Source organism: Astyanax mexicanus, chromosome 11 (genome assembly GCF_023375975.1).
Source record: "Astyanax mexicanus isolate ESR-SI-001 chromosome 11, AstMex3_surface, whole genome shotgun sequence".
Lineage (NCBI taxonomy): Eukaryota > Metazoa > Chordata > Actinopteri > Characiformes > Acestrorhamphidae > Astyanax > Astyanax mexicanus.
Genome location: NC_064418.1, coordinates 47,759,792 through 47,786,798, shown reverse-complemented (window position 1 = coordinate 47,786,798; position 27,007 = coordinate 47,759,792). Strand labels below are relative to the sequence as shown.

At 39.0% G+C, this 27,007-nt stretch overlaps 5 protein-coding genes across 9 annotated transcripts; all 5 read left to right on the top strand.

Moving 5' to 3' along the window:
- Nucleotides 1–2,149: 2,149 nt before the first annotated feature.
- On the top strand, nucleotides 2,150–4,131 carry LOC125805071 (gastrula zinc finger protein XlCGF9.1-like). The gene is made up of 2 exons (XM_049485422.1): nucleotides 2,150–2,229; nucleotides 3,020–4,131. The coding sequence occupies exon 2, from the start codon at nucleotides 3,151–3,153 to the stop codon at nucleotides 3,799–3,801; it is 651 nt and encodes a 216-aa protein (XP_049341379.1). The 5' UTR covers nucleotides 2,150–2,229; nucleotides 3,020–3,150; the 3' UTR covers nucleotides 3,802–4,131.
- A 765-nt stretch (nucleotides 4,132–4,896) lies between these two features.
- LOC125805069 (zinc finger protein 501-like) lies at nucleotides 4,897–14,734 on the top strand. Of its 2 annotated transcripts, none has more exons than XM_049485416.1 (2): nucleotides 4,897–5,236; nucleotides 12,888–14,734. In XM_049485416.1, exon 2 carries the CDS (start codon nucleotides 13,021–13,023, stop codon nucleotides 14,305–14,307), a length of 1,287 nt encoding a protein of 428 aa, XP_049341373.1. In that variant the 5' UTR covers nucleotides 4,897–5,236; nucleotides 12,888–13,020; the 3' UTR covers nucleotides 14,308–14,734. The 2 variants fall into 2 exon arrangements, with proteins under 2 accessions (XP_049341373.1, XP_049341374.1); XM_049485417.1 differs by lacking the exon at nucleotides 4,897–5,236 and adding an exon at nucleotides 10,449–10,597.
- Nucleotides 5,613–7,387, top strand: LOC125804993 (zinc finger protein 781-like). The gene is given in 2 exon segments (XM_049485134.1): nucleotides 5,613–5,621; nucleotides 6,680–7,387. Coding segments are annotated over 2 exon segments (717 nt in total).
- LOC107196831 (gastrula zinc finger protein XlCGF26.1-like) lies at nucleotides 10,164–25,192 on the top strand. 4 transcript variants are annotated; one of them, XM_049485411.1, is made up of 3 exons: nucleotides 10,164–10,449; nucleotides 20,624–20,771; nucleotides 22,481–25,192. In XM_049485411.1, exon 3 carries the CDS (start codon nucleotides 22,560–22,562, stop codon nucleotides 24,135–24,137), a length of 1,578 nt encoding a protein of 525 aa, XP_049341368.1. In that variant the 5' UTR covers nucleotides 10,164–10,449; nucleotides 20,624–20,771; nucleotides 22,481–22,559; the 3' UTR covers nucleotides 24,138–25,192. The 4 variants fall into 4 exon arrangements, with proteins under 4 accessions (XP_049341368.1, XP_049341371.1, XP_049341369.1 ...); XM_049485414.1 differs by lacking the exon at nucleotides 10,164–10,449 and adding an exon at nucleotides 16,067–16,085 and having other exon boundaries at nucleotides 20,510–20,771; XM_049485412.1 differs by lacking the exon at nucleotides 10,164–10,449 and adding an exon at nucleotides 16,107–16,199.
- LOC103032409 (gastrula zinc finger protein XlCGF26.1) lies at nucleotides 16,193–19,780 on the top strand. Its single transcript, XM_049485415.1, has 2 exons — nucleotides 16,193–16,344; nucleotides 17,324–19,780. Exon 2 carries the CDS (start codon nucleotides 17,403–17,405, stop codon nucleotides 18,813–18,815), a length of 1,413 nt encoding a protein of 470 aa, XP_049341372.1. The 5' UTR covers nucleotides 16,193–16,344; nucleotides 17,324–17,402; the 3' UTR covers nucleotides 18,816–19,780.
- Nucleotides 25,193–27,007: the final 1,815 nt, after the last annotated feature.

The window sequence follows — 27,007 nt, the reverse complement described above, 5'->3', positions numbered from 1 at the left end:
TTTGATTTTTTTTTTGTTTCTTCCCACTTTTTGGATGTAATCTGGTAATGTAAACTCTTTACCAACTCCAGTCTGAAGCAGTCCTGTCCTCTGCCTATATCAGCACAACAAAACTGACACTATAAAGTGGACGGAAGTGCCAAATTCTGCATACCTGCCAAAATCTGATTCCCTTTAACACTTGGAAAGGCAACCCACAGAATTGAAACTGTAGTTTAAACACTAATTATGAAAAAAAAATATATCAGAAGTTAACTTTTCATTAATTAAATTAGTTAATTATTTATTAATAAAATATATTTCTAAATCAATAATGATAATATTTTTATTTATTGTTTTTATCCAGTATTGAAAAACCTTTTAATGGGAGCTCAACTGAGAAGCATTATGGAAGAAGCGTTGTGGTTTGGGATATCATAGCAACCAGCTAGAAACACCATAGTGACCACCTGAAATACCACAGCAACCACTAAACAGATCTCCACACTCTTGGTATTTTAATCTCAGTGTCTTCATGAGGGAGAGTCACCTGGAATAGTTTTCTCAGCGTCTTGAAGAAGGAGTTCCTGGAGGTGCTGAACAATAGTTGCTGCTTTTCCTTCACTTTGCTGTGAAGCTCCAGCTCATCCCTCAAATTAAATTAAATCACCTCAAATCACCATCTCAGTTCATCAGGTTCAGATCAGAGGATTAATGTGGAGGTCTAACACTATTATTTACTGTTTACTACATAATTCCATATGTGTCTTTTCATTGTTTTTATGTCTTTAATATTAATATGCAGAAAATACATTTTAAATTCAATAAAAAAAAGAAAAAATAAAGAAAAATATTGAATGAGAAGGTGTCAAATTTTGACTGGTACTGTATGTAGTTTGGATTAAGGAGAGACTTTCTTTAATCCCCAATCACTATTGCACTATTGTCTTGTGTCTTTTGTCTCACGTATGTCTATCTCGGTAACCTTGTTGTATTGTATACTTAGTGTGTCTCATTCTTTTATATTTATGATCTTATTTTGCTGTACTTTAATTTACTTTACTTTACTTTGTTTTTCTTTTGTTGTAACTTTGGGAAGGAGAGTAACGTAATTTGAATTCTCTGTATGTCCTGTACTTATGCAGTATTGCCAATAAAACTAATTGACTAATATCATTACATTTCGTCTGGCTTAATTTTTTATTTATTTTTATTAATATTTAGTTTATGATTGATGTTATTGTGTGTTTTTGGATGTCAGACTGTTGTTTCTCCTACAGTCCAGAGTGGGGCGCTAGCTGCCTGTATCAGTGTGGATCTCCAGCCTCAGTAAAGCAGCAGAAGCAGCATATCCACTGTGGGCAGCAGCCAGTGTTGCCAGATTGGGAAATTTGATGTTTAGGTGAAATCTTTTTTTTTTTTTCCTCTTTCCTTTAGAGAGGGAAACTTGGGTACAGGGACACTTTTAACAATTCTCTGCAACACATTCATCATTTTCTGTCCAACACATAATTTCAGGACCAGAGATAAATTTTAATAAGAAGAAACTCACCAACCAACATGAAATAATGCAACAAATATTAGAATAAACCAATAAATAAAACAAAAATATTAATCAAACAAAAGGGGTTAGCATATTGGTTCTTTTTTTAAAGTGTACTTTTTTTTCTTGGGCTTAGTTTTTTTTTTTATCATTTTTTTACACTCATTTCTTCATTAGGGAATATTACATTTAGGTGCAGCCCATAATGAGGTGGATTCGAGATAGCAACCGTTGTGTGTACTGTATATGGATAACTGTGTTTTTCAGAATACTGTGTTTTTCGGTGTCTAATAATATTTATTTTTATTTTTTCGACCATTTGTCACATTCATTAGTATTCTGACTACAGAAAAATTATATTTTCCTGATTTATTACTTTTTATATTTTCTTTTCTTTAATATCGTTATTATTAATCAATTATTAATATTATTAATTAATAATAATTATTGTTGTAAGTGGTACTTATAAATATCATTACACTTTGTGTATGTAAAGTGATATTGGACTGCTGCTTAGTTTCTTTATACAATATAAATAAGGCATCTTATCTTATTTTATTTAATCTTATCTCTATATTTGTAATAATCTGCTCATTCACAAAAAATGGAAACAATCTTGGTGCAATCTGGCAACCCTGCAGGCTACGCCCCCCGCTGTGCTTCTACAGTGCAGCTGGAGGAGAGGAAGAGGAGCTGCTGAGATGAAGGTAGGACAGTGTTTTATAGCTGTGGACTCATCTTTTATCTGATATTCTGCTCATCATTATCATCTCTGCTTACATTATCAAAACAGACCAGCTTACTGAATCCCATCACTAGCAGATCAGCCAGAATAGGGATATCTGCAGCACATAAAGCCCCAGTATTGAGCTGTAGAGCAGTGAAACTATGTTCTCAGCCATCAAACCAAGCTGAACTAATTTAATTTTTGCATCAGGAGTGGCATAAAGTTATTCAAAAGCAGTGTGGAAAACTGGTGGAGGAGAACATGCCAAGATGCATGAAAACTGTGATCAAAAATACAAATATTGATTTCTGAACTCGTTTTCTTTGCATTATTTGAGGTCTGAAAGCTCTGCATCTTTTTTGTTATTTCAGCCATTTCTCATTTTCTGCAAATAAATGCTTTAAATGACCATATTTTTATTTGGAATTTGGGAGAAATGTTGTAGTTTATAGAATAAAACAATAATGTTCATTGTGCTCAAACATATACCTATAAATAGCAAAATCAGATTCAGAAACTGAAGTGGTCTTTAATTTTTTATGTGATTTAACATTGCATAAAACTAGTTGCAGGATATGGCCAAATTTTATATCCATAAATAGAAGAGAATAAAACAAAATCTGCTGAACACTGCACATCTTCTGTAATAGTACTGTATATTTTGGGCGTCTTTTAGGAATCATTTTATATTTACCTTTTTCTAATATCTAAAGCTTTTCTTACTGATTGTCATTGATTTTTAAATGGTTTTCTCTGTTCTTCTCATCCAGAAATGATCAATCTTCTGGAGCCAGTCATCTGCTGTAGCTGGTGTTCCACAATAAAAATTGGCCTCCACAAACACAACAGGAGATTCCCACCAATGTCAGACTGCTGAAACCAGACCTGAACGTAAGAGATAATGGCCTCCAGTAGACGATCCATCAGTCCACAAACTTGCAAAGAAAAATCTCACCACTGCTCAGAGTGTGGGAAGACTTTCACCCATGTCAGCTCTCTCAAAGCTCACCAGCGCATTCACAAGGGAGAGAAACCGTTCCAGTGCTCAGACTGTGGGAAGAGCTTCACTCAGTCCAGTACTTTCAGAAAACACCAGCTTATTCACACAGGAGAGAAACCGCATCAGTGCTCCGACTGCGGGAAACAATTTAATCAGCGGATTAATCTGAAAATGCACCAGCGTGTTCACACCGGAGAGAAACCGTTTCACTGCTCAGACTGCGGGAAGAGCTTCACTCAACAGATTCATCTCCGGCATCACCAGGTCATTCACACGGGAGAGAAACCGTATAACTGTTCATACTGTGAGAAGAGCTTCACCTCCAGGCATCATCTGCAGGACCACCAGCGCATTCACACTGGAGAGAAACCGTATCAGTGCTCTGAGTGCGGGAAGAGCTACATTTTGAAGCGTTATCTCGAAGAACACCTGAGAGATCATACAGGAGAGAAACCGTATTATTGCTCAGAGTGTGGGAGGAACTTCAAATATCTGAGTTCTGTTAGGCGTCACAGTTGTAGCCAAAGGCATGCAGAAACAGAAAATTCATAAGTTATAAAACTGCTCAAATGATAGTGCTTTCTATTACATAAATTGACCATTTGTCATGTTTTTTAGTATTCAAATGACAGATAGTTTAATCACTTTATATTTCCCTTCTTTATTATTATTATTATTGTTATTATTATAATACGTTGTGTGTGTATAGTGATATTGGATGGCTGCCTCGTTTCTTTTTTCTCTGTAAAACAGACTTTTATACACTGTTCAGATGACACACATGTATATATACTGATGTATTACAAAATATACAGTAATATTTCACAAGACACAGTGTTCAGCAATTTTTTTTCTATTTATAATCTTCTATTATTTTTGGTTTACCTTTTGGTTATATCATCCAACTAGTTTGTAAAATGTCAAATCACAATAAAAATTAATAATGCTGCTTGAATTTTTTTTTTCATTTGGCATGACAATATCACTGTCCTCTCCACTTGGACAGAAATGTAGAAAAAAATACATTAAAGTATTGCAAAAGTGTATTAAAAAAGAAAAACTGATGTGCCCAATACATTCCCAACAGTGAAGGATGGTGGTGGCAGCATCATGCTATGAGGGTGTTTTTCAGCTGCATGGACAGGAAAACTGGTTGCAACTGAAGAAAAGATAAATGTGGCCACGACCATAGATATCCTGTACCATTCTTGACTGGCTCAGCCAGAGCCCTGACCTAAACCCAACAGAGCATCTCTCTACAGGGCATCTTCTCCACCAACGTTCACCATCCAACCTGATGGAACTGGAGAGGATCCCCAAATCCAGGTGTAAAAAACTTGTTGCATTATTTCTGTAAAGAATCATGGCAGTTTTTGCTCAAAGGGGAGCTTCTACTCAATACTGAGCAAAGGCTCTGAATACTTATCTAATCTAATGTTTCAGTTTTTCTTTTTTATTATTTTTAAAAAGAAACTTTAAACGTTTTTTTCTGTCAAAATTGAGTGCTGAGTGTACATTAATAAGAAATAAAATATACTTTTTTATTTCAGCAAATAGCTGCAATAAAACAAAGAGTAAAACATTTAAAGGGGTCTGAATACATTCCGTAGCCCCTGTATATTGATTGAGTCTCACAGCGGTATAGGACTTTTATTTTGACAGCCAGGTTCTGGATGTGACGCCGTTGTCTCCTGAGTAGGACTAGAGTGTTTACTGCAGCAGCAGCAGACTGTTGGATGTTGAGGAGATTCAGGGCTGTTTATTGTTCTGGATCAGATCAGGTGCTGATAGTTAGAGCGCGGGTTGGACAGGTGTTTGCTGTGGTTTAAAGTAAAGACTGGATTCTCTGTAGGTGAATAATGGAAGGGTGCTGCAGGTTTCCCCCCGATCTCCAGTAAAGTGGAGCAGCAGAAGATCCAGCTCTGATCAGCAGCAGCTCCACACCTCTGTACTCAGACTGCCATCACCATCAGCTCACCTGGTGCAGGTATGGAGATGCTCCACTCTTCCACACACATTCAGCACTTTTATTCTGCATTATTTAAGATGGACGGGAGATTTAGGAGCTACTTACAAACAGTGAGCAGTGATTTATTGGGGGAATAATTCTCCTATCTGCTGGATTAAAGGGTTAAATTGTGCTTCTGTTGTTTGTAAACTCCTTCATGCATACTAACTGTGGATATATCTCCTTTATGGTCACGTGTGCCTCAACGCCAGAGTCTGTTTGTGTACTTAAAGGATATCTTTATGATCCCTTTTAAAACTATGTGTAAAATAGATCATGTGATGTTCAGCATGTAGATGTAGTGAGCTGGTTAGTTTGGATGGGGGTTGCTGGTCTGTGGCTGGTAGATAAAGCGATGGTGGGGGTAAGGGCTCTTTGGGCGAGGGGGGTGTAAAGTGTAAGGATCATTCAGGAGTCCTGCATAGTTTCATGGTTTTCCATCACAAGTCATCCAGAAGTTGTGTGAGTCTACCGCATATCAATAACGGCTCCCTGATTCCCTCAAGTCAGATAAAATCTCCCAGAATCCAAAAAGAGTGGCCCAAGAGTGGGGTTCCCTACACATCAACATTTACAGACCCTCAATGGTGTTTTCCTAAAGAGTCTAGTCTCTGGTGAAGTCAAACACATGCAGTGCTGTTCTGCGAGTTTTCTAGCCTATTTCTCTACATACAGCCTCCTATAAAGAGTTCCCCAATTCAATTGTTTTTATTTTACAATTGTTTTAGATTTTCTGACATTTTTCTTGTTTTGTGTTTCTTCCAGAACTGAATGCTGTGCTGTTCCAAGTCTTCTTCTAATCCCAGTGTCAAAATTCCTAACTGGAGGAAGTTTTAGCTGCATAAATACAATCAGAAGATTTCACCAAATATTCTAAGCTGCTGAACGAAGGGGACAATATGGCATCCACAGAAATCTCAGATACTCAGCAAACACCCTCTCTTACACCTCACAGCCACATGCAAGAAAGTACAGGCAAGAAGAAAACTCACCCCTGCTCAGACTGTGGAAACAGTTTTAATAGTCTGAGTCGTCTCCACCAACACCAGCGCATTCACACAGGAGAGAAACCGTTTCTCTGCTCAGACTGTGGGAAAAGTTTTACCCGGCAGTGTACCCTCAAGAGACACCAGCACATTCACACTGGAGAGAAACCATATCACTGCTCAGAGTGTGGGATGGATTTTAATCAACAGACTTATCTCCGAAAACACCAGATCCTTCACACAGAACAGAAACCATATTACTGCTCAGACTGTGGGAGGAGTTTTAGTTGTCAGAGTTATCTCCAAAAACACCAGCGCATTCACACTGGACATAAACCATATTACTGCTCAGAGTGTGGGAAGAGTTTTAATCATCAGAGTTCTTTCCAAACACACCAGCACATTCACACTGGAGATAAACCGTATCCGTGCCCAGATTGTGAGAAGAGTTTTGTTACACAGAGTGATCTCAAAATACACCAGCGCATTCACACTGGAGAGAAACCGTATCACTGCCCAGACTGTGGGAAGAGTTTTAAATTTCTGAGTAATCTCAAATGCCACCAGCGCCTTCACACAGGAGAGAAACCGTATCACTGCTCAGAATGTGGGAAGAGTTTTACTAGTCAGAGTCATCTCCAATACCACCAGCGCTTTCACACTGGAGAGAAGCCATTTCAGTGCTCAGACTGCGGCAAGTGTTTTACTACACAGACTAGTCTCCAGCGACACCAGCGCATTCACACTGGTGAGAAACCATATCAATGCACAGAATGTGGAAAGAGTTTTACTTATAAGACTAGTCTCCAAGAACACCAGCGCTTTCACACTGGAGAGAAACCATATCAGTGCACAGAATGTGGAAAGAGTTTTACTTCTCAGAGTGGTATCAAAGTACACCTGCGCACTCACACTGGAGAGAAACCATATCACTGCTCGATCTGTGGGAAGAGTTTTACTTATAAAACTAGTTTTCAGGAACACCAGCGCACTCACACTGGAGAGAAACCATATCAGTGCACAGAGTGTGGTAAGAGTTTTACTTCTCCGAGTAGTTTCAAAGAACACCAGCGCATTCACACTGGAGAGAAACCATTTCACTGCTCAGTCTGTGGGAAGAGTTTTACTTATCAGACTAGTTTAAAACTACACCTGCGCGATCACACTGGAGAGAAACCATATCACTGCTCAGTCTGTGGGAAGAGTTTTAAGTGTCAGAGTCATCTCACAACACACCAGAGCGTTCACACTGGAGATAAACCGTATCAGTGCCCAGATTGTGGGAAGAGTTTTATTAAACAAAGTCATCTCAAAGAACACCAGCGCATTCACACTGGAGAGAAACCATATCAATGCTCAGATTGTGCAGTGAGCTTCAGGTATTTAAAAACACTCAAGACACACAAGTGCAAACAGAGCACAGCAGAAAATGGGCAGTGAGAGTTAAAACCATTCCAGATCCCAACCCTGGCTTTAGACAGTTTCTTAAGCATATTCATAAAACAACATATATAATAAGTTATAAGTGTTGTGTCCAGCTTTCAGGCCATACACTAAATATATATTACAAGCCAGAGATCCTTAAGAAGATGAACTCCAGTATATCTGTAGAGCAGAATTTACACACGCATATATATATATTTAACACAACTTAATTACACCACCAACTTTGACCCCAACTTTCACCGTAATCTGACCTGCCACCGCCCAACACATGGATTATTTTTTCTGGCTGAATGACTGAAAAGCTCCAACACATCCCCTGGTGTGCACTGTCTAGTTGTAACACTCCAGAGCCGGTCTCGGTTAAGATTTCCAGCTGCTAAGCTTTACACATGAACTGAACTAATTTGTACACATTTTAATTCCACTATTAAAAGTGAAAAAAAACTGTGAATTTTCTTCTGTCTTCTATATTAATTTTGTTATTAATACATTAAGACATACAATAATTTTCCATGGCCATTAAACTGCAAGCTGTTATTAATTGATGGTTGAAAACTAAGGCATTGCATCTTTGGATTTTATATGTGATACATATTTGAGTTCCTGGGTTTTCATTAGTTTGTGAAAGCTGTGTACTTCTGATTATATTATTTTGAGTGATTATATTATTTTGCTGCAAAACTCTAAGATCAGAGCAGTCAAAATGCAGAAGACCAGGCGGCTGTTGCTTGGCCATCGTGGTCCAATTAAAGACACTTCTGAGCATGAGTACTCTAAATGTCCAGATAAACTTTTTGACTTACCTTTTAACCATGACCGAGATTTACCTGACCAGGACTTGAACCATTGACTGACCTTGATGCCATCCCTGTAAATTTAACAGTTTTTTGTGGATTCTGTATTGACCTGTATGTCAGCTTCCATCTGTTTGTATGTTTATAGGGTTAGGTGTCATTATCATGTTTAATAGTAATTTGTATTAATGTGTTTAAGTTCATATGTGTGTTGTATTTCTTGAAGTTTTATCCAACTTCAAATGAACCATTAAAAGAGATAAACTGGGCACCCTCTTCAGTGTGGTGATTTGGGTAAGTTGTCAATCTCTGATGATTTATGTGAGGTGTATAAGCAGAGCTCTTTGAAAGCACTGTACCCTTTTCATTATTTTTTACCATTTATTTTCTGCAAATAAATGCTCTAAATGACATTTTTTGTATTTGTAACATGGAAGAAATGTTGTCAGTTGTTTATAGTAGTGTTGTAGTACTCAAGTCTCCGGTCTCAAAACCAAAAACGAGCGGTCTAGGTCTAGTCTCGGACTCTACCTTGTTTGGAATTTCCAGACATCTAGATAGAAAGTACAAGGAGAAGAAAGTGCGAACTAGCAAGTTAACTAACATTAGCAGCAAGCTAGCTAACATACTTATGTTACCAGGGAGAGAACTGTCCTTAGCGGTAAGCTAGCTAAAAATACTAATGTTATTGAGGTGAGAACTAACATTAGTGACGAGTTAGCTAACCTTAGCGACAAGCTAGCTAACACAATAATGATACTGAGAAGAGAACCAAAGCTAGCGATCAGCTAACTAACCTTAGCAATGAGGTAGCTAACCTTAGCCATGAGCTAGCTAACCTTAGCGATGAGCTAGCTAAAATACTAATGTTGCCATGGAGAGAACTGCCATTAGTGACGAGCTAGCTAACCTTAGCAACAAGCTTTTGAGGACAAATTGTGATTGTTTTCACATTTTATGATACAAATTAATAGAATTTGATTCAGTTGACTTTATGTGGTGACTTCTGATTAGGTTTTACATAAGACACAGATTAAGCATTATTTTTGATAAGAGAAGATACTTTTAATGTTTTTTTTTTGTATATATTTTAATCTGGTCTCGCTCTTGACTCAGACCCCACTACTAAAAAATCTTGGTTTTGATTCTAAATTAAGTCACGGTCTTGTTGTTCTTGACTATAGTATATACCTATAAATTGTAAAATCAGAGAACCAGATCATTTTTAAGTGGTCTCTTATTTTTTTCAGAGCTGTATATTCAATCAGGCCCAGGCCAATTTGGACCGTGCCACAATCTTCAATGATTTGGGCTCAGCATGCCACCACATTGGATTAGAAATAACAATCCTTGACATTTTAGTGTAGATTTCAGATTTAATTTAAGGGGTTGAACAAAAATATAATACGAAGGTTGGAAATTAAGAGTCGCTGTTTGCCAAAACAACTAAATAGATATATTTATAGACAAATGATTATGATGGTAGGCAGGTATATGGGGAAGTTTAACTGATTTTACAGTTTTTTTGAGGTGATTCTTCACTTTTGGTGTAACTAGCTGCCCAGAGCTGGGTTTGAGTCAGTAATGTTTGGCTCCACCACTTATCCACACATGAGAACAGGACCTACATTCTTAAGAGTGGTAATAAAATAACTTTTTTTTTTACCAGTCTATGTAACCTCCTTTTAGCTAAACTAATTTAACTTAAGCGTGTACGTATATTATGTTTATGAGCCTCACATCGTTACAGGACTTTTATTTTGACAGCCGGTTACCGAATGTGACGCTTTTGTCTCCTGAGCAGGATTACAGTGTTTAGTGCAGCAGCAGCAGCCGCAGGAGACTGTTGGAGGTTGAGGTGCTTCAGGGCTGTTTATTGTTCTGGATCGGATCAGGTGCTGATAGTTAGAGCGCGGGTTGGACAGGTGTTTGCTGTGGTTTAAAGTAAAGACTGGATTCTCTGTAGGTGAATAATGGAAGGGTGCAGCAGGTTTCCCCCCGATCTCCAGTAAAGTGGAGCAGCAGAAGAACCAGCTCTGATCAGCAGCAGCTCCACACCTCTGTACTCAGACTGGTCTGCTGGAGGAACACCATCATCAGCTCACCTGTTGCAGGTATGGAGATGTTCCTCTCTTCCACACACATTCAGCACTTTTATTCTGCTCTATTTAACTAAGGGGCTACTTACAAACCTTGAGCAGTGATTTATTGGGGAAATAATTCTCCTGTCTGCTGGATTAAAGGGTTAAATTGTGCTGCTATTGTTTATAAACTCATTCATGCATACTAACTGTATAGATATATTCTTTATGGTGACGTGTTTCTCCACGCCAGAGTCTGTTTTTGTACATAAAGTACGCATTTTTCGCACTGTCCAGACGGGATTAGTTTCTCAGGGGGTCCTGGGGTAATTTTCTTTTTTTATGAGGGGCCCTCCGTGATTTTGTTTCCTTCCGGAACGACCATGAATGTGTTTTTCTCAGACGTCCTCTGTAAAAATTACAGGCTGAATTACCTACTGTTTTTCGCTGAACTCTGTGGTCATCTGACGGAAACCTACTAATTTTAGTCCCGTCCAGACGCACATCTCATCTCACGTTTAATAAAATAGCTATTTGTCCACTGCCGCGCACCGTAATTACACCTTGGGCGTGCGTTTCCACGGAGACAGACCTAAACACAACAGCAAGTGGAAATGAGGGAGCTACTGAACGCGATGTCATGTGATCGAGAAAGCCTAAAAATTCATTGGTCCTCCTGTTTTTTTTATTGCAGTCGAGATGCAGGAGTTTTATTACTGAGTAGAAGTGTGAAATATTTTTCACAGATATCCCCCTGAGAAACTAATCCTGTCCGGATAGGGCTTTTGTTCTGGATGGGAATAAAATCACAGAGGACCCCCCCCATAAAGGAGAAAATTACCCCAGGACCCTCTGAGAAACCCCCATAAAAGAGAAAATTGCCTCAGGACCCCCTGAGAAACTAATCTCGCCTGGATAAGGGCTTAAAATTACCAGACAACCACATAGCTTAGCGAAAAGCTGTAGGTACTTCAGCCTGTAATTTTCTCAGAGGACGTCTGAGAAAAACACATACGTGGACGTTCCAGACAGGAATAATAACAGAGAGAAAATTACCCTGGACCCCCTGAGAAACCAATCCCATCCGGATAAGGCTTAAAATTACTGGACAACCACAGAGCTCAGCGAAAAGCAGTAGGTTCTTCAGCCTGTAATTTTCCAGAGGACGTCTGAGAAATACACATACATGGACGTTCCAGACGGAAATAAAATCACAGAGAAAATTACCCCAGGGCCCCCTGAGAAACCAATTCCATCCAAATAGTGCGTTATAGTCTGAAAAATATGGTATATATTTACGTTCCATTATAAAACTATATGTAAAATATATCATGTGATAATCAGCATGTAGATATAGGAAGTGTGGAAACATTAACCCTTTCAGACCCTGCATCCATTATAATGGGCTACATGATTTTTTTTTCAAATGTTTTGTTGCACATAACACATCATTTAAGAGCTGTTGTCCATCTAAATATAGACCATGAACTAGCCAGTAAACAAGTTTATAAACCAATGAAACCCCACACACTGCACTGGAAAAAAAGTTTTACTAGTACTAACTAACAGCTAATTTTTTACTAATTTTATGTGATTTAGAACATGTTTTAATCATGTTTTTTTTCTGTTGTAAAATAAAAAGGTCGATATAAAATATTTCACAAATGCTTTGAATGCAATAGAAATAAAAAAAATATATTCAATATTTTAGTTAATTGGATTTATTTGTAATAAAAGATTATAGTAGAATATTGGAGTCTTCTTTTCTGTGCATTACAGTCAAAAAAACAGAATTCTCACACTTGTAAAGTGTGAGGATCATTCAGGAGTTCTGGGCCCTCATTTATAAAGGGTGCGCACGCATAACGTGTGCGTGCACAACATCTTACGCAAGTGATTTATAAAGAAATACTTGGCGTGAAAACGAGTGTAATTTTAAGGAAGGTTTGAGGCGTCCGTATCCCTTTAAAAAGATTGCGCAGAGAGCGGGAATTAGTGACACCACGTGGTAAAGCACGGAATTGCGCAAAAAAGTAAATGCGAAAAACCATCCTCACGCAAATTCATACAGCATAAATCAAGATTAAGAATATATTTATTTAATATATACTGCATTTATTGTTCTTTTTGTGATGTAACTCATGATTGTTGCAGCTAAATTATTTGATTACACAGGAACCCTCCCTGTTTATCTGAGAATTTAATACAAACCTACTAAAGAAACAGTTCACTGTCTGAATCAAATCTTTATTCCCCATAACGAGTTCCCCAATTCAGTTTATTTCCATTTTCCTCCGCTAACATTTTTCTGTATTTCTTCCAGAACTGAATGCTATGCTGTTCCAAGTCTTCTCCTGATTCCAGTGTCAACATTCCTAACTGGAGGAAGTTTAGCTGCACAAATACAATCAGAAGATTTTATCAAATATTCTAAGCTGCGGAACGAAGGGGAGAACATGGCATCAAGAGAAATCTCAGATACTCAGCAAACACCCTCTCCTACACCTCACAGCCACATGCAAAAAAGTACAGGAAGAAAGAAGAAAACTCACCAATGCTCAGACTGCGGGAAAAGCTTTAGTGGTCCGAGTAGTCTCCAGCAACACCAGCGCATTCACACAGGAGAGAAACCGTTTCACTGCACAGACTGTGGGAAGACCTTTAATATTCGGAGTAATCTCCAGCAACACCAGCGCATTCACACAGGAGAGAAACCGTATCACTGCTCAGACTGTGGGAAAAGTTTTAATTGCCAGAGTTATCTTCGAAAACACCAGCGAACTCACACTGGAGAGAAACCATATCACTGCACAGACTGTGGGATGGATTTTAATCTACAGAGTTATCTCCAAAAACACCAGCGCATTCACACAGAACAAAAACGATATCAATGCTCAGACTGTGGGAAGAGTTATAATCGTCAGAGTTCTCTCCAAACACACCAGCACATTCACACTGGACATAAACCCTATTACTGCTCAGAGTGTGGGAACAGTTTTATTCATCAGAGTTCTTTTTTAAAACACCAGCGCATTCACACTGGAGAAAAACCGCATCAGTGCCAAGAATGTGGGAAGAGTTTTATTACACAAAGTGATCTAAAAGTACACCAGCGCATTCACACTGGAGAGAAACCGTATCACTGCCCAGAATGTGGGAAGAGTTTTACATTTCTGAGCAGTCTTAAGTGCCACCAGCGCCTTCACACAGGAGAGAAACCGTATCAGTGTTTAGAATGTGAGATGAGTTTTGCTAGTCAGAGTCATCTCCAATACCACCAGCGCATTCACGCTGGAGAGAAGTCATTTCAGTGCTTAGAGTGCGGCAAGAGTTTTACTACACAGAGTAGTCTCCAGGGACACCAGCGCATTCACACTGGTGAGAAACCATATCACTGCACAGAATGTGGGAAGGATTTTACTTATCAGACTACTTTCAAACTACACCTGCGCATTCATACTGGAGAGAAACCATATCCCTGCTCAGTCTGTGGGAAGAGTTTTAAGTGTCAGAGTTATCTCCAAACACACCTGAGCGTTCACACAGGAGAGAAACCGTATCAGTGCCCAGATTGTGGGAAGAGTTTTACTAAACAAAGTGATCTCAGAGTACACCAGCGCATTCACACTGGAGAGAAACCATATTACTGCTCAGACTGTGCAGTGAGCTTCAGGTATTTAAAAGCACTTAAGAAACACAAGTGCACACAGAGCAGTCATGAAAATGGGCAGGGAAACACCTAAAACCATTCCAGATTCCAACCCTGGCTTTAAACAGTTGCTAAAGCATATTCATAAAACAACATATAGTTTTAAGTACTAAGTGTTATGTCCTGCTTTCAGTGGAAGATATTATAACCACAGGGAGTGAAAGCTGTAATATTTAACCCTTATCCTCTTCTCTGTACAGGACTTTTACCCCTTTTACATATAATTTAGTTGCATGAAGAATCTGTGGAGAATTTCTTTCTTTCTTTCTCCTCTTTCTCTTTGGCTGCATGGAGATCTGAACTGTTTTTTCCTCTCTCTGCATGAGAGGACCAACAAAACCAAACATGGCTTTATGTTCTCAGCTACAGAACTCGACTCTCTGAGCTTTTCACATGAACTGAACTCATTTTACATATTTGAATTTCCCTATTGAAAAATGAATAAAATACGGTAGATTTTCTATTGTATTCTATACTTCAATTTTGTTATATTCATACATTTCATATGTTTTCATGAGTTCGTGAAAACTGTGTACTTTTATTATTTTATACTGTGTACTTATTTTATATTATATTATTTTGCCTGTCTATGTAGTATGTTTAGTCCCACTGACTCACAGACTGACTAACCCCACTCAGAACCTGCTGTTGGACAAAGGTGGCTGCAGAACTCTGCTAGAGGTTTAACAGGTCAAGTACAGTCACTGTAATGGTGTTTGGATAACTCATTAAATGAACAGAAAAGCAGTTTGAACCGTAGGCCCTACCAGATAGAATGGGATGATTTGGCTGCTAATTGCACTCTGGGACACTTCCTCAAAACCCTGGACAGTGACAGTTACTTATACATTTCTATGGCCAAATAAGAAAGGTGTAAGTACTACTAATCCAAAAGTGTTCACTTGTGACATGAAGAGATGAAAAGGTGGATACAGGTGAGGATTCTTCTGTCTTCTATGTTGTCAGTTAGCTGGCCGTAGCAGACATACACAGGACGTGGCTCCAAGCAGAGCAGTCCGAGTGCAGAAGAGCAGGGGGCTGTTGCTTGTCCATGGTGGTCCAATTAAAGACACTTCTGAGTATGGGTCCACCTTTGAACCATGGCCGGGATTAACCTGACCATGACTTGAGCTCTTGACAGCACCAGTATCAACGAATACCCATTGACTGACCTTGATGTCATCCCTGTATATTTAACTGTTTTCTATGGATTTTCTGTATTGACCTGTATACCAGCTTCCATATGTTCCATTGGGCAAATCAAAACATGTTTAATAGCAATTTGTATAAATGTGTTGAAGTTCATATGCTTGTTGTATTTCTTGTAGTTTTATCCAACTTCTAATAAACCATTAAAAGACATGAACTGGGCATCCTCTTCAGTGTGGTGATTGGATTAGTTGTCTATCTGCTGATTTTTATGTGAGGGGTTTTGAGAATAAGGTGCAGAGTTGCTATAATAAAATGCTCAATCAGGCCCAGAAATATTTGGACAATGACATAATCTTCAGTGATTTGGGCTCAGCATGCCGCCACATTAGATAAGAAATAAAAACAACTTGAGATGCAGTTGAAGTGTAGATTTCAGGTTTAATTGAAGGGGTTGAACAAAAATATACTATATAAAATTAAGAGTGGCTGAAATATTTATAGACAAATGTACATATGTATAAATGTATTTCAGGGAGGTACTCCAGGACCTGGGCAAGGACAGCCCAATGAGCCTCACATCGTTTCAGGACTTTTATTTTGACAGCTGGTTAGCGGATGTGACGCTAATGTGTTAGGTGCAGCAACAGCAGACTGTTGGAGGTTGAGGAGATTCAGGGCTGTTTATTGTTCTGGCTCATATCAGGTGCTGATAGTTAGAGCGCGGGTTGGACAGGTGTTTGCTGTGGTTTAAAGTAAAGACTGGATTCTCTGTAGGTGAATAATGGAAGGGTGCAGCAGGTTTCCCCCCGATCTCCAGTAAAGTGGAGCAGCAGAAGATCCAGCTCTGATAAGCAGCAGCTCCACACCTCTGTACTCAGACTGCTCTACCGGAGGAACGCCGTCAGCTTACCTGCTGCAGGTATGGAGATGTTCCACTCTTCCACACACATTCAGCACTTTCGTTTTGCATTATTTAAGATGAACAGGCGATTTGGGAATAATTTTCCTGTCTGCGGGACTAAAGGGTTAAATTGTGGTGTTATTGTTTATAAACTCCTTCATGCAAACTAACTCTATAGATTTTTCACAATATAAGGCACACTTAAAATCCTTTAATTTTCCCAAAAACCAACAGACCCATTATAATCCGAAAAATACAGTATATCTTTTTAATCTATTAATACTATATGTTAATATAGATCATGTGATATTTAGCCTGTAGATGTAGATGCGTGTGTAAATATTAATATATGCAGATGTTCCACATTGTGTTAATTAACGTGCAGTTATTGGCAGAATGTAGCAGTTAATTTTAGAGCTAAATGGTAGAGTTATTCCTAAAAGCTGTTTAGTGTGGGTGGTAGATGGTGGATTTATATTGCAATATTTTTTGTGGAGCCTAAACTTTTTTTAAATTTTATGAGTGGACCTTTAAGATAAATTTCTGAGTAAGAGACGAAGAGCATTTATTTACTTTTTTATATAATAACAGCATGCTCTCCAGTTACCCTTCTCTCTGTTATATGTTCAGTTTAGTTGTGTTTGTTGCACTGGTAAAGTGTTATTCACCCTCTGGATACCCTCTTGTGGTATAGGGTGGGTAAGAGTCTAATGGCTTTTGTAAGCCATATAGTTCTATACTTAGTGAGTTTGCGTCTTGAATGCGCTTATTGATCTTTTTGTGATGTAACTCCTGATTGTTGCAGCTAAATTATTTAGTTACACAGGAACGCTCTCTGTTTATCTGTGAATTTAATACCTACAATCCTACTAAAGAATCAGTTGACTGTCTGAGTCAAATCTTGACCCCCCATAAGGAGTTCCCCAATTCAGCTGTTTCCATTTTCCACCCTAACTTAGATTTTCTGACATTTTTCTTTTTTCTGTTTTTCTTCCAGAACTGAATGCTATGTTGTTCCAAGTCATCTTCTGATACCAGTGTCAACATTACTAACTGGAGGAAGTTTAGCTGCAAAAATGCAATCAGAAGATTTCACCAAATATTCCATGCTGCTGAACGAAGGGGAGAACATGGCATCCAGAGAAATCTCAGATACTCAGCAAACACCCTCTCCTACACCTCACAGCCACATGCAAGAAAGTACAGGCAAGAAGAAAACTCACCTCTGCTCAGACTGTGGGAGCAGTTTTATTAGTCTGAGTTCTCTCCAAAATCACAAGCGCATTCACACAGGAGAGAAACCGTTTCACTGCACAGACTGTGGGAAAAGTTTTAGTCAGAAGAGTACCCTTAAAACACACCAGCACATTCACACTGGAGAAAAACCGTATCACTGCTCAGTGTGTGAGAAAAGTTTTAATCTGCTGAGTACACTTAAATCACACCAGCTCACTCACACTGGAGAGAAACCATATCACTGCACAGACTGTGAGAAAAGTTTTAATCAGCTGAGTACCCTTAAAAGACACCAGCACATTCACACTGGAGAAAAACCGTATCACTGCTCAGAGTGTGGGATGGATTTTACTCACAAGAGCTATCTCCAAAAACACCAGCGCATTCACACAGAATATAAACTATGTTACTGCTCAGACTGTGGAAGGAGTTTTAATCGGCAGAGTTATCTCCAAAAACACCAGCGCATTCACACTGGAGAGAAACCATATCACTGCTCAGACTGTGGAGACAGTTTTAATCATCCAAGTTATCTCCAAAAACACCAGCGCATTCACACTGGAGAGAAACCGTATCAGTGCCCAGAATGTGGGAAGAGATTTACTGCGCATAATAATCTCAGAGAACACCAGCGCATTCACACTGGAGAGAAACCATATTACTGCCCAGACTGTGGGAAAAATTTTAAATTCCTGAGTGCTCTCAAATGCCACCAGCTCCTTCACACAGGAGAGAAACCATATCAGTGTTTAGAATGTGGGAGGAGTTTTACTAGTCAGGGTCATTTCCAATACCACCAGCGCGTTCACACTGGAGAGAAGCCGTTTCAATGCTCAGAGTGTGGCAAGAGTTTTACTGCTCAGATGAGTCTCCAGCGGCACCAGCTCATTCACACTGGAGAGAAACCGTATCAATGCACAGAATGTGGTAGGAGTTTTTTTCGTCAGAGTCAACTCCAATACCACCAGCGCGTTCACACTGGAGAGAAGCCGTTTCAATGCTCAGACTGCGGCAAGAGTTTTACTGCACAGGAAATTCTCCAGCGGCACCAGCGCATTCACACTGGAGAGAAACCATATCACTGCACAGAATGTGGGAAGAGTTTTAGGCAACAGAATAGTTTCAAACAACACCAGCGCATTCACACTGGAGAGAAACCATATCACTGCTCAGAGTGTGCAGTGAGCTTCAGGCATTTATCAACACTCAAAAAACACAAGTGCACAAAGAGCAGTCATGATAATGGGCAGTGACACCTAAAACCATTCCAGATCCCAACCCTGGCTTAAAACAATTTCTGAAGCATGTTCATAAACAATGTATAGTTATAGATACTAAGTGTTATGTCCAGTTTTCAGGCAATACACTATATATATATATATCCTTGCAAGCCAGAGATCCTGAAGTAGATGAGCTCCAGTCTGTCTGTAGAGCACAAAACACACACATGTATATACGTATGTATATATTAACGTCAAAGCGTTAGTAATGCGATTAATTTGGAATCAGTTATGCGTTATCTTTTTTTTTTTAGTTAATCACACCACCAGTTTTGACCCAAACTTCCTCAGTAATCTGCCCCGCCTAACACACAGATTTATGTTTCTGGCTAAATGACTGAAAAGCTTCAACACAACCCCCCGGGGTGCACTGTACAGTTGTAACACGCCAGAGTCGTTCTCTGTTCAGACTGCTGGGCTTTTCACATGAACTGAACCAATTTTACACGCTTTAACTTCACTATGGAAAGTGAATAAAAATACTGCAGATTTTCTGCCGTCTTCTATACAAATGTTGTTATATTAATACATTTTTTATTTTATATGTGATTACATATTTGAGTTCCTGTGTTTTCATGAGTTTGGGAAATCTGTGTATTTCTATTTTTTTTTCCCTGTCTATGGAGTATGTACAGTCCCACTGACTCACAGACTGACTGACCTGACTCAGAACCTGCACTTGGACAGAAGTGGCTGTAGAACTCTGCCAGAGGTTTAACGGGTCAAGTGTAGTCAAGTATATTTAACTGTTTTCTATGGATTCTGTACTAACCTGTATGTCAGATTCTATCTGTTCTGGGTGTTTTGATTTGCATAGGGCTTAGTATAATTATTATGTTTCATAGTAATTTGTATTAAGGTGTTGAAATTCATATGCATGTTGTATTTCTTGTCGTTTTATTAAACTTTAAATAAACCATTAAAAGTGGGGAACTGGGCACCCTCTTCAGTGTGGTGATTGGAGGAGTTGTCTATCTGCAGATTTGTGTGAGGTGTATTGAGGTGCTATAATAGTATGTTCAATCAGGCCCAGAAATATTTGGACAGTGCCACAATCTTTAATGATTTGGGCTCAGCATGCCGCCACATTAGATTAGAAATAAAACAACTTGAGATGCAGTTGTAGTGTAGGTTTCAGGTTTATTTCAAAGGATAGAACAAAAATATACTATGAAGGTTGGAAATTAAGAATGGCTGTTTGCCAGAAACAACCAAATAGATATATTTATAGACAGATGTATATGATGGTAGGCAGGTATATGGTGAAGTGTAACTGATTTTACAGGATATATGAGGTGATTATGTACTTTTGGTGTAACTGCCCAAAGTTGGGTTTGACTTCACCACTTCATCACACATGAGAGCAGGACCTACACCCCTAAAAGTGGTAGTTGTTGGGGGGGGGGGGGGGGGGGGAGAAAGGGAAAACAAAGAAAGGAAACTAAAGTGTTTGTAATAAAAAAAACCGTTTAAAATAACTATTTTTTAACCAGTCTATTTAAGCTCATGTTATCTTAAATTATTTACCTTAATCGTCTACGTATATTATGTATTTGAGTCTCACAGCGTTACAGAACTTTTATTTTGGCAGCCAGTTACCGGATGTGACGCCATTGGCTCCTAAACAGGACCAGAGTGTTTAGTGCAGCAGGAGGAGACTGTTGGAGGTTGAGGTGATTTAGGGCTGTTTATTGTTCTGGATCAGATCAGGTGCTGATAGTTAGAGCGCGGGTTGGACAGGTGTTTGCTGTGGTTTAAAGTGAAGACTGGATTCTCTGTAGGTGAATAATGGAAGGGTGCTGCAGGTTTCCCCCCGATCTCCAGTAAAGTGGAGCAGCAGAAGATCCAGCTCTGATCAGCAGCAGCTCCACACCTCTGTACTCAGACTGATCTGCTGGAGGAACACCATCATCAGATCACCTGTTGCAGGTAGGCCTGTCACAATATTTTATATTATCGAATTATCGTTCAATAAATGGACATGACCTCAATCATTTTAATAAGCGTGATATCGTTCATTGTGTTTGCACTTATAAAATGCACATGTATTGTGATTACGCCCCTCGGGATAAGGGCATTGCCCTCCATCAACACCCGAAACAATTTTAAAGAAATATAATAAAGGCCTATTGCGGCTCTAGTCGCTTAACTTTAGTGTCTTTTAGGTTTCTTTAGTGGATCTTTAGGTTCAATTATAAAACTGTGTGGAAAATAGATCATGTGATATTCAGCATGTAGATGTAGTGAGTGTGGAAACATTAATATATGCAAATGTTCCACAGTTCCAATTAATGTGCAGTTATTTTTCAACATAGCAGTTCATTTTAGAACTAATTTTAAAAGTTTTTTTTTCTAAAAGCTGGTTAGTGTGGGTAGGGGTTGCTGGTCTGTGGCTGGTACATGTTGAGAATGGTCTGTTAAGTTGCACATTTGGACATTTTGGAGTTTTTTGTATTTTAATTTTATTTATTTAGCCTTTATTTAACCAGATCGGTCCCATTGAGACACAATGATCTCTTTTTCAAGGGAAGCCTGGCCAAGACAGCAGCCTAAACATCAGTTTCAACATTTAAAACAGACAGTTCACAGATAAGCCATAAAACAAAGAATCAAACAATAAGGAATCAAACAGTAATGTACAATATACAGTCTGGATGGGTCAATATGGTTGAATAACAGGACCTTCACACAAAACATGAACAGAAACAATAAGAGGCTGATTCCAGGTTTCTTACAAAATTTCTAAATGTTCTAAGGGAAATAAGTTCCTTCAGTTTCAGAGTACTCTGCAATGAATTCCAGGCAGCAGGTGCAGAATGCATAAAGGAGCGTTTGCCGAGTTCAGTGCGAACTTTGGGAACATTGAGGAGATAGCAATCATTTGAGCGTAAAGAATAAAGACACCACTGTATGACAGTGGTGATCACCTTGTTGCTTTAATAGCAGCTTTCAGCTTGTTTGTAGCACTGGTTAGTAATGGTTTCTAGCCTGTACATTTTTAAAACCCTTGATTTCAGAAGAATCATTTAATGAGCAGGTATCCCAATACTACAGCTTCTGCATATAGTGTTCTTGAAGTTTTGAGTACTTTGTGGAAAACATGGGATTTATATTGCTCATTTTTCGTCTGTGGAGTTTTAACTTTTTTTTTTAATTTTGTGATTGGACCTTTAAGATAAATATATGAGTATGGGACGAAGGTGATTTTATTTACGTTTTTTAATGTAATAACAGCATGCTCTGCAGTCAGCTTTTTCTGTTGTATGTTCAGTTTAGATGTGTTGGTTGCACTGGTGAAGCTTTATTCACCCTCTTGATACCCCCCTTGTGGTATAGGGTGGGTAGGAGTCTAATGGCATTTGGAAGCCATATGGTCTATACTTAGTGAGATTGCGTCTTGAATGCGCCTATTGATCTTTTTGTGATGTAACTTATGATTGTTGCAGCTAAATTATTTAATTACACAAGAACGCTCTCTGTTTATCTTTAAATTTAGTACCTACAATCCTACTAAAGAATCAGTTGTCAGTGTCCAAGTCAAATCTTTATCCCCCTTGAGTTCCCCAATTCAGTTGTTTCCATTTTTCTCCCCCGACTTAGATTTTCTGACATTTTTCTTTTTTCTGTGTTTCTTCCAGAACTGAATGCTATGCTGTTCCAAGTCATCTTCTGATACCAGTGTCAACATTACTAACTGGAGGAAGTTTAGCTGCAAAAATGCAATCAGAAGATTTCACCAAATATTCCATGCTGCTGAACGAAGGGGAGAACATGGCATCCAGAGAAATCTCAGATACTCAGCAAACACCCTCTCTTACACCTCACAGCCACATGCAAGAAAGTACAGGCAAGAAGAAAACTCACCTCTGCTCAGACTGTGGGAACAGTTTTAATAGTCCAAGTGGTCTCCACCGACACCAGCTCATTCACACAGGAGAGAGACCGTTTCACTGCTCAGACTGTGGGAAAAGTTTTAATCGGCAGTGTACCCTTAAAAAACACCAGCAAATTCATACTGGAGAGAAACCGTATCACTGCTCAGAGTGTGGGAAGAGCTTTAATAGTCCGAGCCGTCTCCACCGACACCAGCTCATTCACACAGGAGAGAGACCGTTTCACTGCTCAGACTGTGGGAAAAGTTTTAATCGGCAGTGTACCCTTAAAAAACACCAGCGAATTCACACTGGAGTCAAACCGTATCACTGCTCAGAGTGTGGAAAGAGCTATAATAGTCCGAGTCGTCTCCAACAACACCAGCTCATTCACACAGGAGAGAGACCGTTTCACTGCTCTGACTGTGGGAAAAGTTTTAATCGGCAGTGTACCCTTAAAAAACACCAGCGAATTCACACTGGAGAGAAACTGTATCACTGCTCAGAGTGTGGAATGAATTTTAACCAAAAGAGTTATCTCCGAAAACACGAGCGCATTCACATAGAACATAAACCATGTTACTGCTTAGACTGTGGCAAGAGTTTTAATCGTCTGAGTTATCTCCGAATACATCAGCGCATTCACACTGGAAATAAACCATATCACTGCTCAGACTGTGGGAACAGTTTTAATCATCCGAGTTCCCTTAAAAAACACCAGCGCATTCACACTGGAGAGAAACCGTATCAGTGCCTAGAGTGTGGGAAGAGTTTTACTGCACAAAGTAATCTCAGAGAACACCAGCGCACTCACTCTGGAGAGAAACCATATTACTGCCCAGATTGTGGGAAGAGTTTTAATGTTCTGAGTAATCTCAAATGCCACCAGCGCCATCACACAGGAGAGAAACCGTATCAGTGTTTAGACTGTGGGAGGAGTTTTACTAGTCAGGGTCATTTCCAATACCATCAGCTCGTTCACACTGGAGAGAAGCCGTTTCAATGCTCAGACTGCAGCAAGAGTTTTACTACACGGATGAGTCTCCAGCGACACCAGCGTATTCACACTGGAGAGAAACCGTATCAGTGCCCAGGTTGTGAGAAGAGTTTTTCTCGCAAGAATTATCTCCAAAACCACCAGCGCTTTCACACTGGAGAGAAGCCGTTTCAATGCTCAGACTGTGGCAAGAGTTTTACTGCACAGGAAAGTCTCCAGCGACACCAGCGCATTCACACTGGAGAGAAACCATATCACTGCACAGAATGTGGGAAGAGTTTTACTTATCAGACTAGTTTACAAGTACACCTGCGCATTCATACTGGAGAGAAACCATATCACTGCTCAGAGTGTGCAAAGAGCTTCAGGCATTTCACAACATTTAAGACACACAAGTGCAAAAACCATTCCAGATCCCAACCCTGACAATTTCTGAAGCATATTCATAAAACAATGTATAGTTATAGGTACTAAATGTTATGTCCAGCTTTCAGGCCGTATACTGAATATATCCTTACAAGCCAGAGATCCTGAAGTAGATGAGATCCAGTATATCTGTATAACACTATATATGTATGTGTGTATGGCTGTCAATGTTAAAGAGTTAATGCATCTCATTCATTTGGAATCAGTAACGCATAATTTTTTTTTAAATCACAAGTTAATTATGCCACCAACTTTGACCTCATCTTCGGCTGTAATCTGCAGAAAATCTCCAATGCATCCCCCAGTGTGCACTGTCTAGTTGTAATCAATTGGAAGTCAACTCATTTTACACTCATTTTAACTCCACTATTGAAAGTGAATAAAAAACACAGTAGATATTCTGTTGTCTTTTATACCAATTTTGTTATATTAACACATTAATACATACTATAATTGTTCATTATTATAATACAGCAAGCTGTAATTGATTGATGGTTTAAACTAAAGTACAGCATCATTTGATTTGATATGTAATACATATTTAAGTTCCTGTTTTTTCATGAGACTTACTGACTTACTCACAGCCTTACTAACCAGACTCAGAACCTGCTGTTGGACAAAGGTGGCTGCAGAACTCTGCAACCAAAGTAGTCAGAGTGCAGAAGAGCAGGGGGCTGTTGCTTGGCCATGGTTGTCCAATTAAAGACACTTCCGAGTATGGGTACTCTTAATGTCCAGGTGAACTTTTTGACTTGCCTTTTAACCATGACAGAGATTTACCTGACCATGACTTGAACTCTTGACAGCACCAGTAACAATGAAAACCCATTGACTGACCTTAATGCCATCTCTATATATTTAACTGTTTTCCATGGATTTTGTACTGACATGTATGCCAGCTTCCATCTGTTCTGTATGTTTTTGATTTGCATAGGGTTTAGTGTAATTATCATGTTTCATAGTAATTTGTATTAATGTGTTGAGGTTCATATGCATGTTGTATTTCTTGTAGTTTTGTCAAACTTCAAATAAACCATTAAAAGAGATGAACTGGGCACCCTCTTTAGTGTGGTGGTTGAAGGAGTTATATCTGCTGATTTATGTGAGGTGTATTGAGCATAAGGTGCAGAGTTGCTATAATAAAATATTTAAAAAGGCCCACAAATATTTGGACAGTGAAATTATCTTCAGTGTTTTCCCCTTAGTATGCCACCACAATAGATTACAACTAAAAACAACTTGAGATGCAATTGAAGTGTAGATTTTAGTTAAATTTCATTTAAATCAAAGAGTTTAACAAAAATATTTGGAAATTAAGAGTCGCTCTTTGACAAAATAATCAAATAGATATATTTATAGACAAATGTATATGATGGTAGGCAGATATATGGGGAAGTGTAACTGACTTTACAGGATTATTGAAGTGATCATGTATTTTTGGTGTAGCTGCCCAGAGCTGGTTTTGAGTCAGTAATCTGTGGCTGCACCACCTCACCACACATGAGAACAGGACCTAAAATTACATCCTTAAGAGTGGCAGTCGGGGGAAAAAGAGGGAAAACAAAGAAAGGAAACTAAAGTGTTTGTAATAAAAAAAAACATTTAAAATAACTATTTTTTAACCAGTCTATTTAAGCTTATGTTATCTAACGAATTTACCTTAAGCGTCTACGTATATTATGTATTTAAGTCTCACAGCGTTACAGGACTTTTATTTTGACAGCCAGTGACCGGATGTGACGCCGTTGTCTCCTGAGTAGGACTAGAGTGTTTACTGCAGCAGCAGCAGACTGTTGGAGGTTGAGGTGCTTCAGGGCTGTTTATTGTTCTGGATCAGATCAGGTGCTGATAGTTAGAGCGCGGGTTGGACAGGTGTTTCCTGTGGTTTAAAGTAAAGACTGGATTCTCTGTAGGTGAATAATGGAAGGAGGCTGCAGGTTTCGCCCCGATCTCCAGTAAAGTGGAGCAGCAGAAGATCCAGCTCTGATCAGCAGCAGCTCCACACCTCTGTACTCAGACTGATCTCCTGGAGGAACACCATCATCAGATCACCTGCTGCAGGTAAGGAGATGCTCCTCTCTTCCACATAGAAACAGAAATACTGCTCTAGATTTACACACACATTCAGCACTTTAATTCTGCATTATTTAAGATGGACAGGAGATTTAGGAGCTACTTTCAAAAAACTGAGCAGTGATTTATTGGGGGAATAATTCTCCTGTCTGCTGGATTAAAGGGTTAAATTTTGCTGCTGTTTATAAACTACTTCATGCATATTAACTGACTTATTGTCACGTGTTTCTCCACGCCAGAGTCAGTTTGTGTACATAAAGTACGTATTTTTTTCTCTATAAGGCGCACTTAAAATGCTTTAATTTTCCCTAAAAATCTTGATTGTTCTTATTGCTTTAATGCAACACGTTATTTTACAAAATGAAGACAATAAATCAATATGCTTTAATGAATATGCTTTAATACGGACTGTTCCTTACTTGGCAACGTGTCCGTGGAGTGATACACATTTAGTGTGAGAATGCCGTGCTGTTATCACAAATATCCACACGGTTAGAACACATCTCAACCCATCAGATTGTGAGGTCGGAACTAACTGTTGTATAAATAAACACAATGGACAAAACGAGACTAAAGACAGAGAAAAGTCCTGGCTTGGGTCTTCATTAAGATAGCACCTACACAAGCCATGGCACTACATGTACGAAGCTGCTGCTATCTAGTTTTCTTTAACCAAGTTCATTGCCTTCAGTAATTCACTCGCATGAAGATTTCACATTAAATGTTGATCCCCCGTAATGAGTTCCCCAGTTCAGTTGTTTAAATTTTCCTCCCCTAACTTAGATTTTCTGACATTT

Bases quoted from the DNA above. Each gene is read 5' to 3' on its own strand.
- LOC125805071 (XM_049485422.1), top strand. From the start codon at position 3,151: ATGGCCTCCAGTAGACGATCCATCAGTCCACAAACTTGCAAAGAAAAA.
- LOC125805069 (XM_049485416.1), top strand. From the start codon at position 13,021: ATGGCATCAAGAGAAATCTCAGATACTCAGCAAACACCCTCTCCTACA.
- LOC103032409 (XM_049485415.1), top strand. From the start codon at position 17,403: ATGCAATCAGAAGATTTCACCAAATATTCCATGCTGCTGAACGAAGGG.
- LOC107196831 (XM_049485411.1), top strand. From the start codon at position 22,560: ATGCAATCAGAAGATTTCACCAAATATTCCATGCTGCTGAACGAAGGG.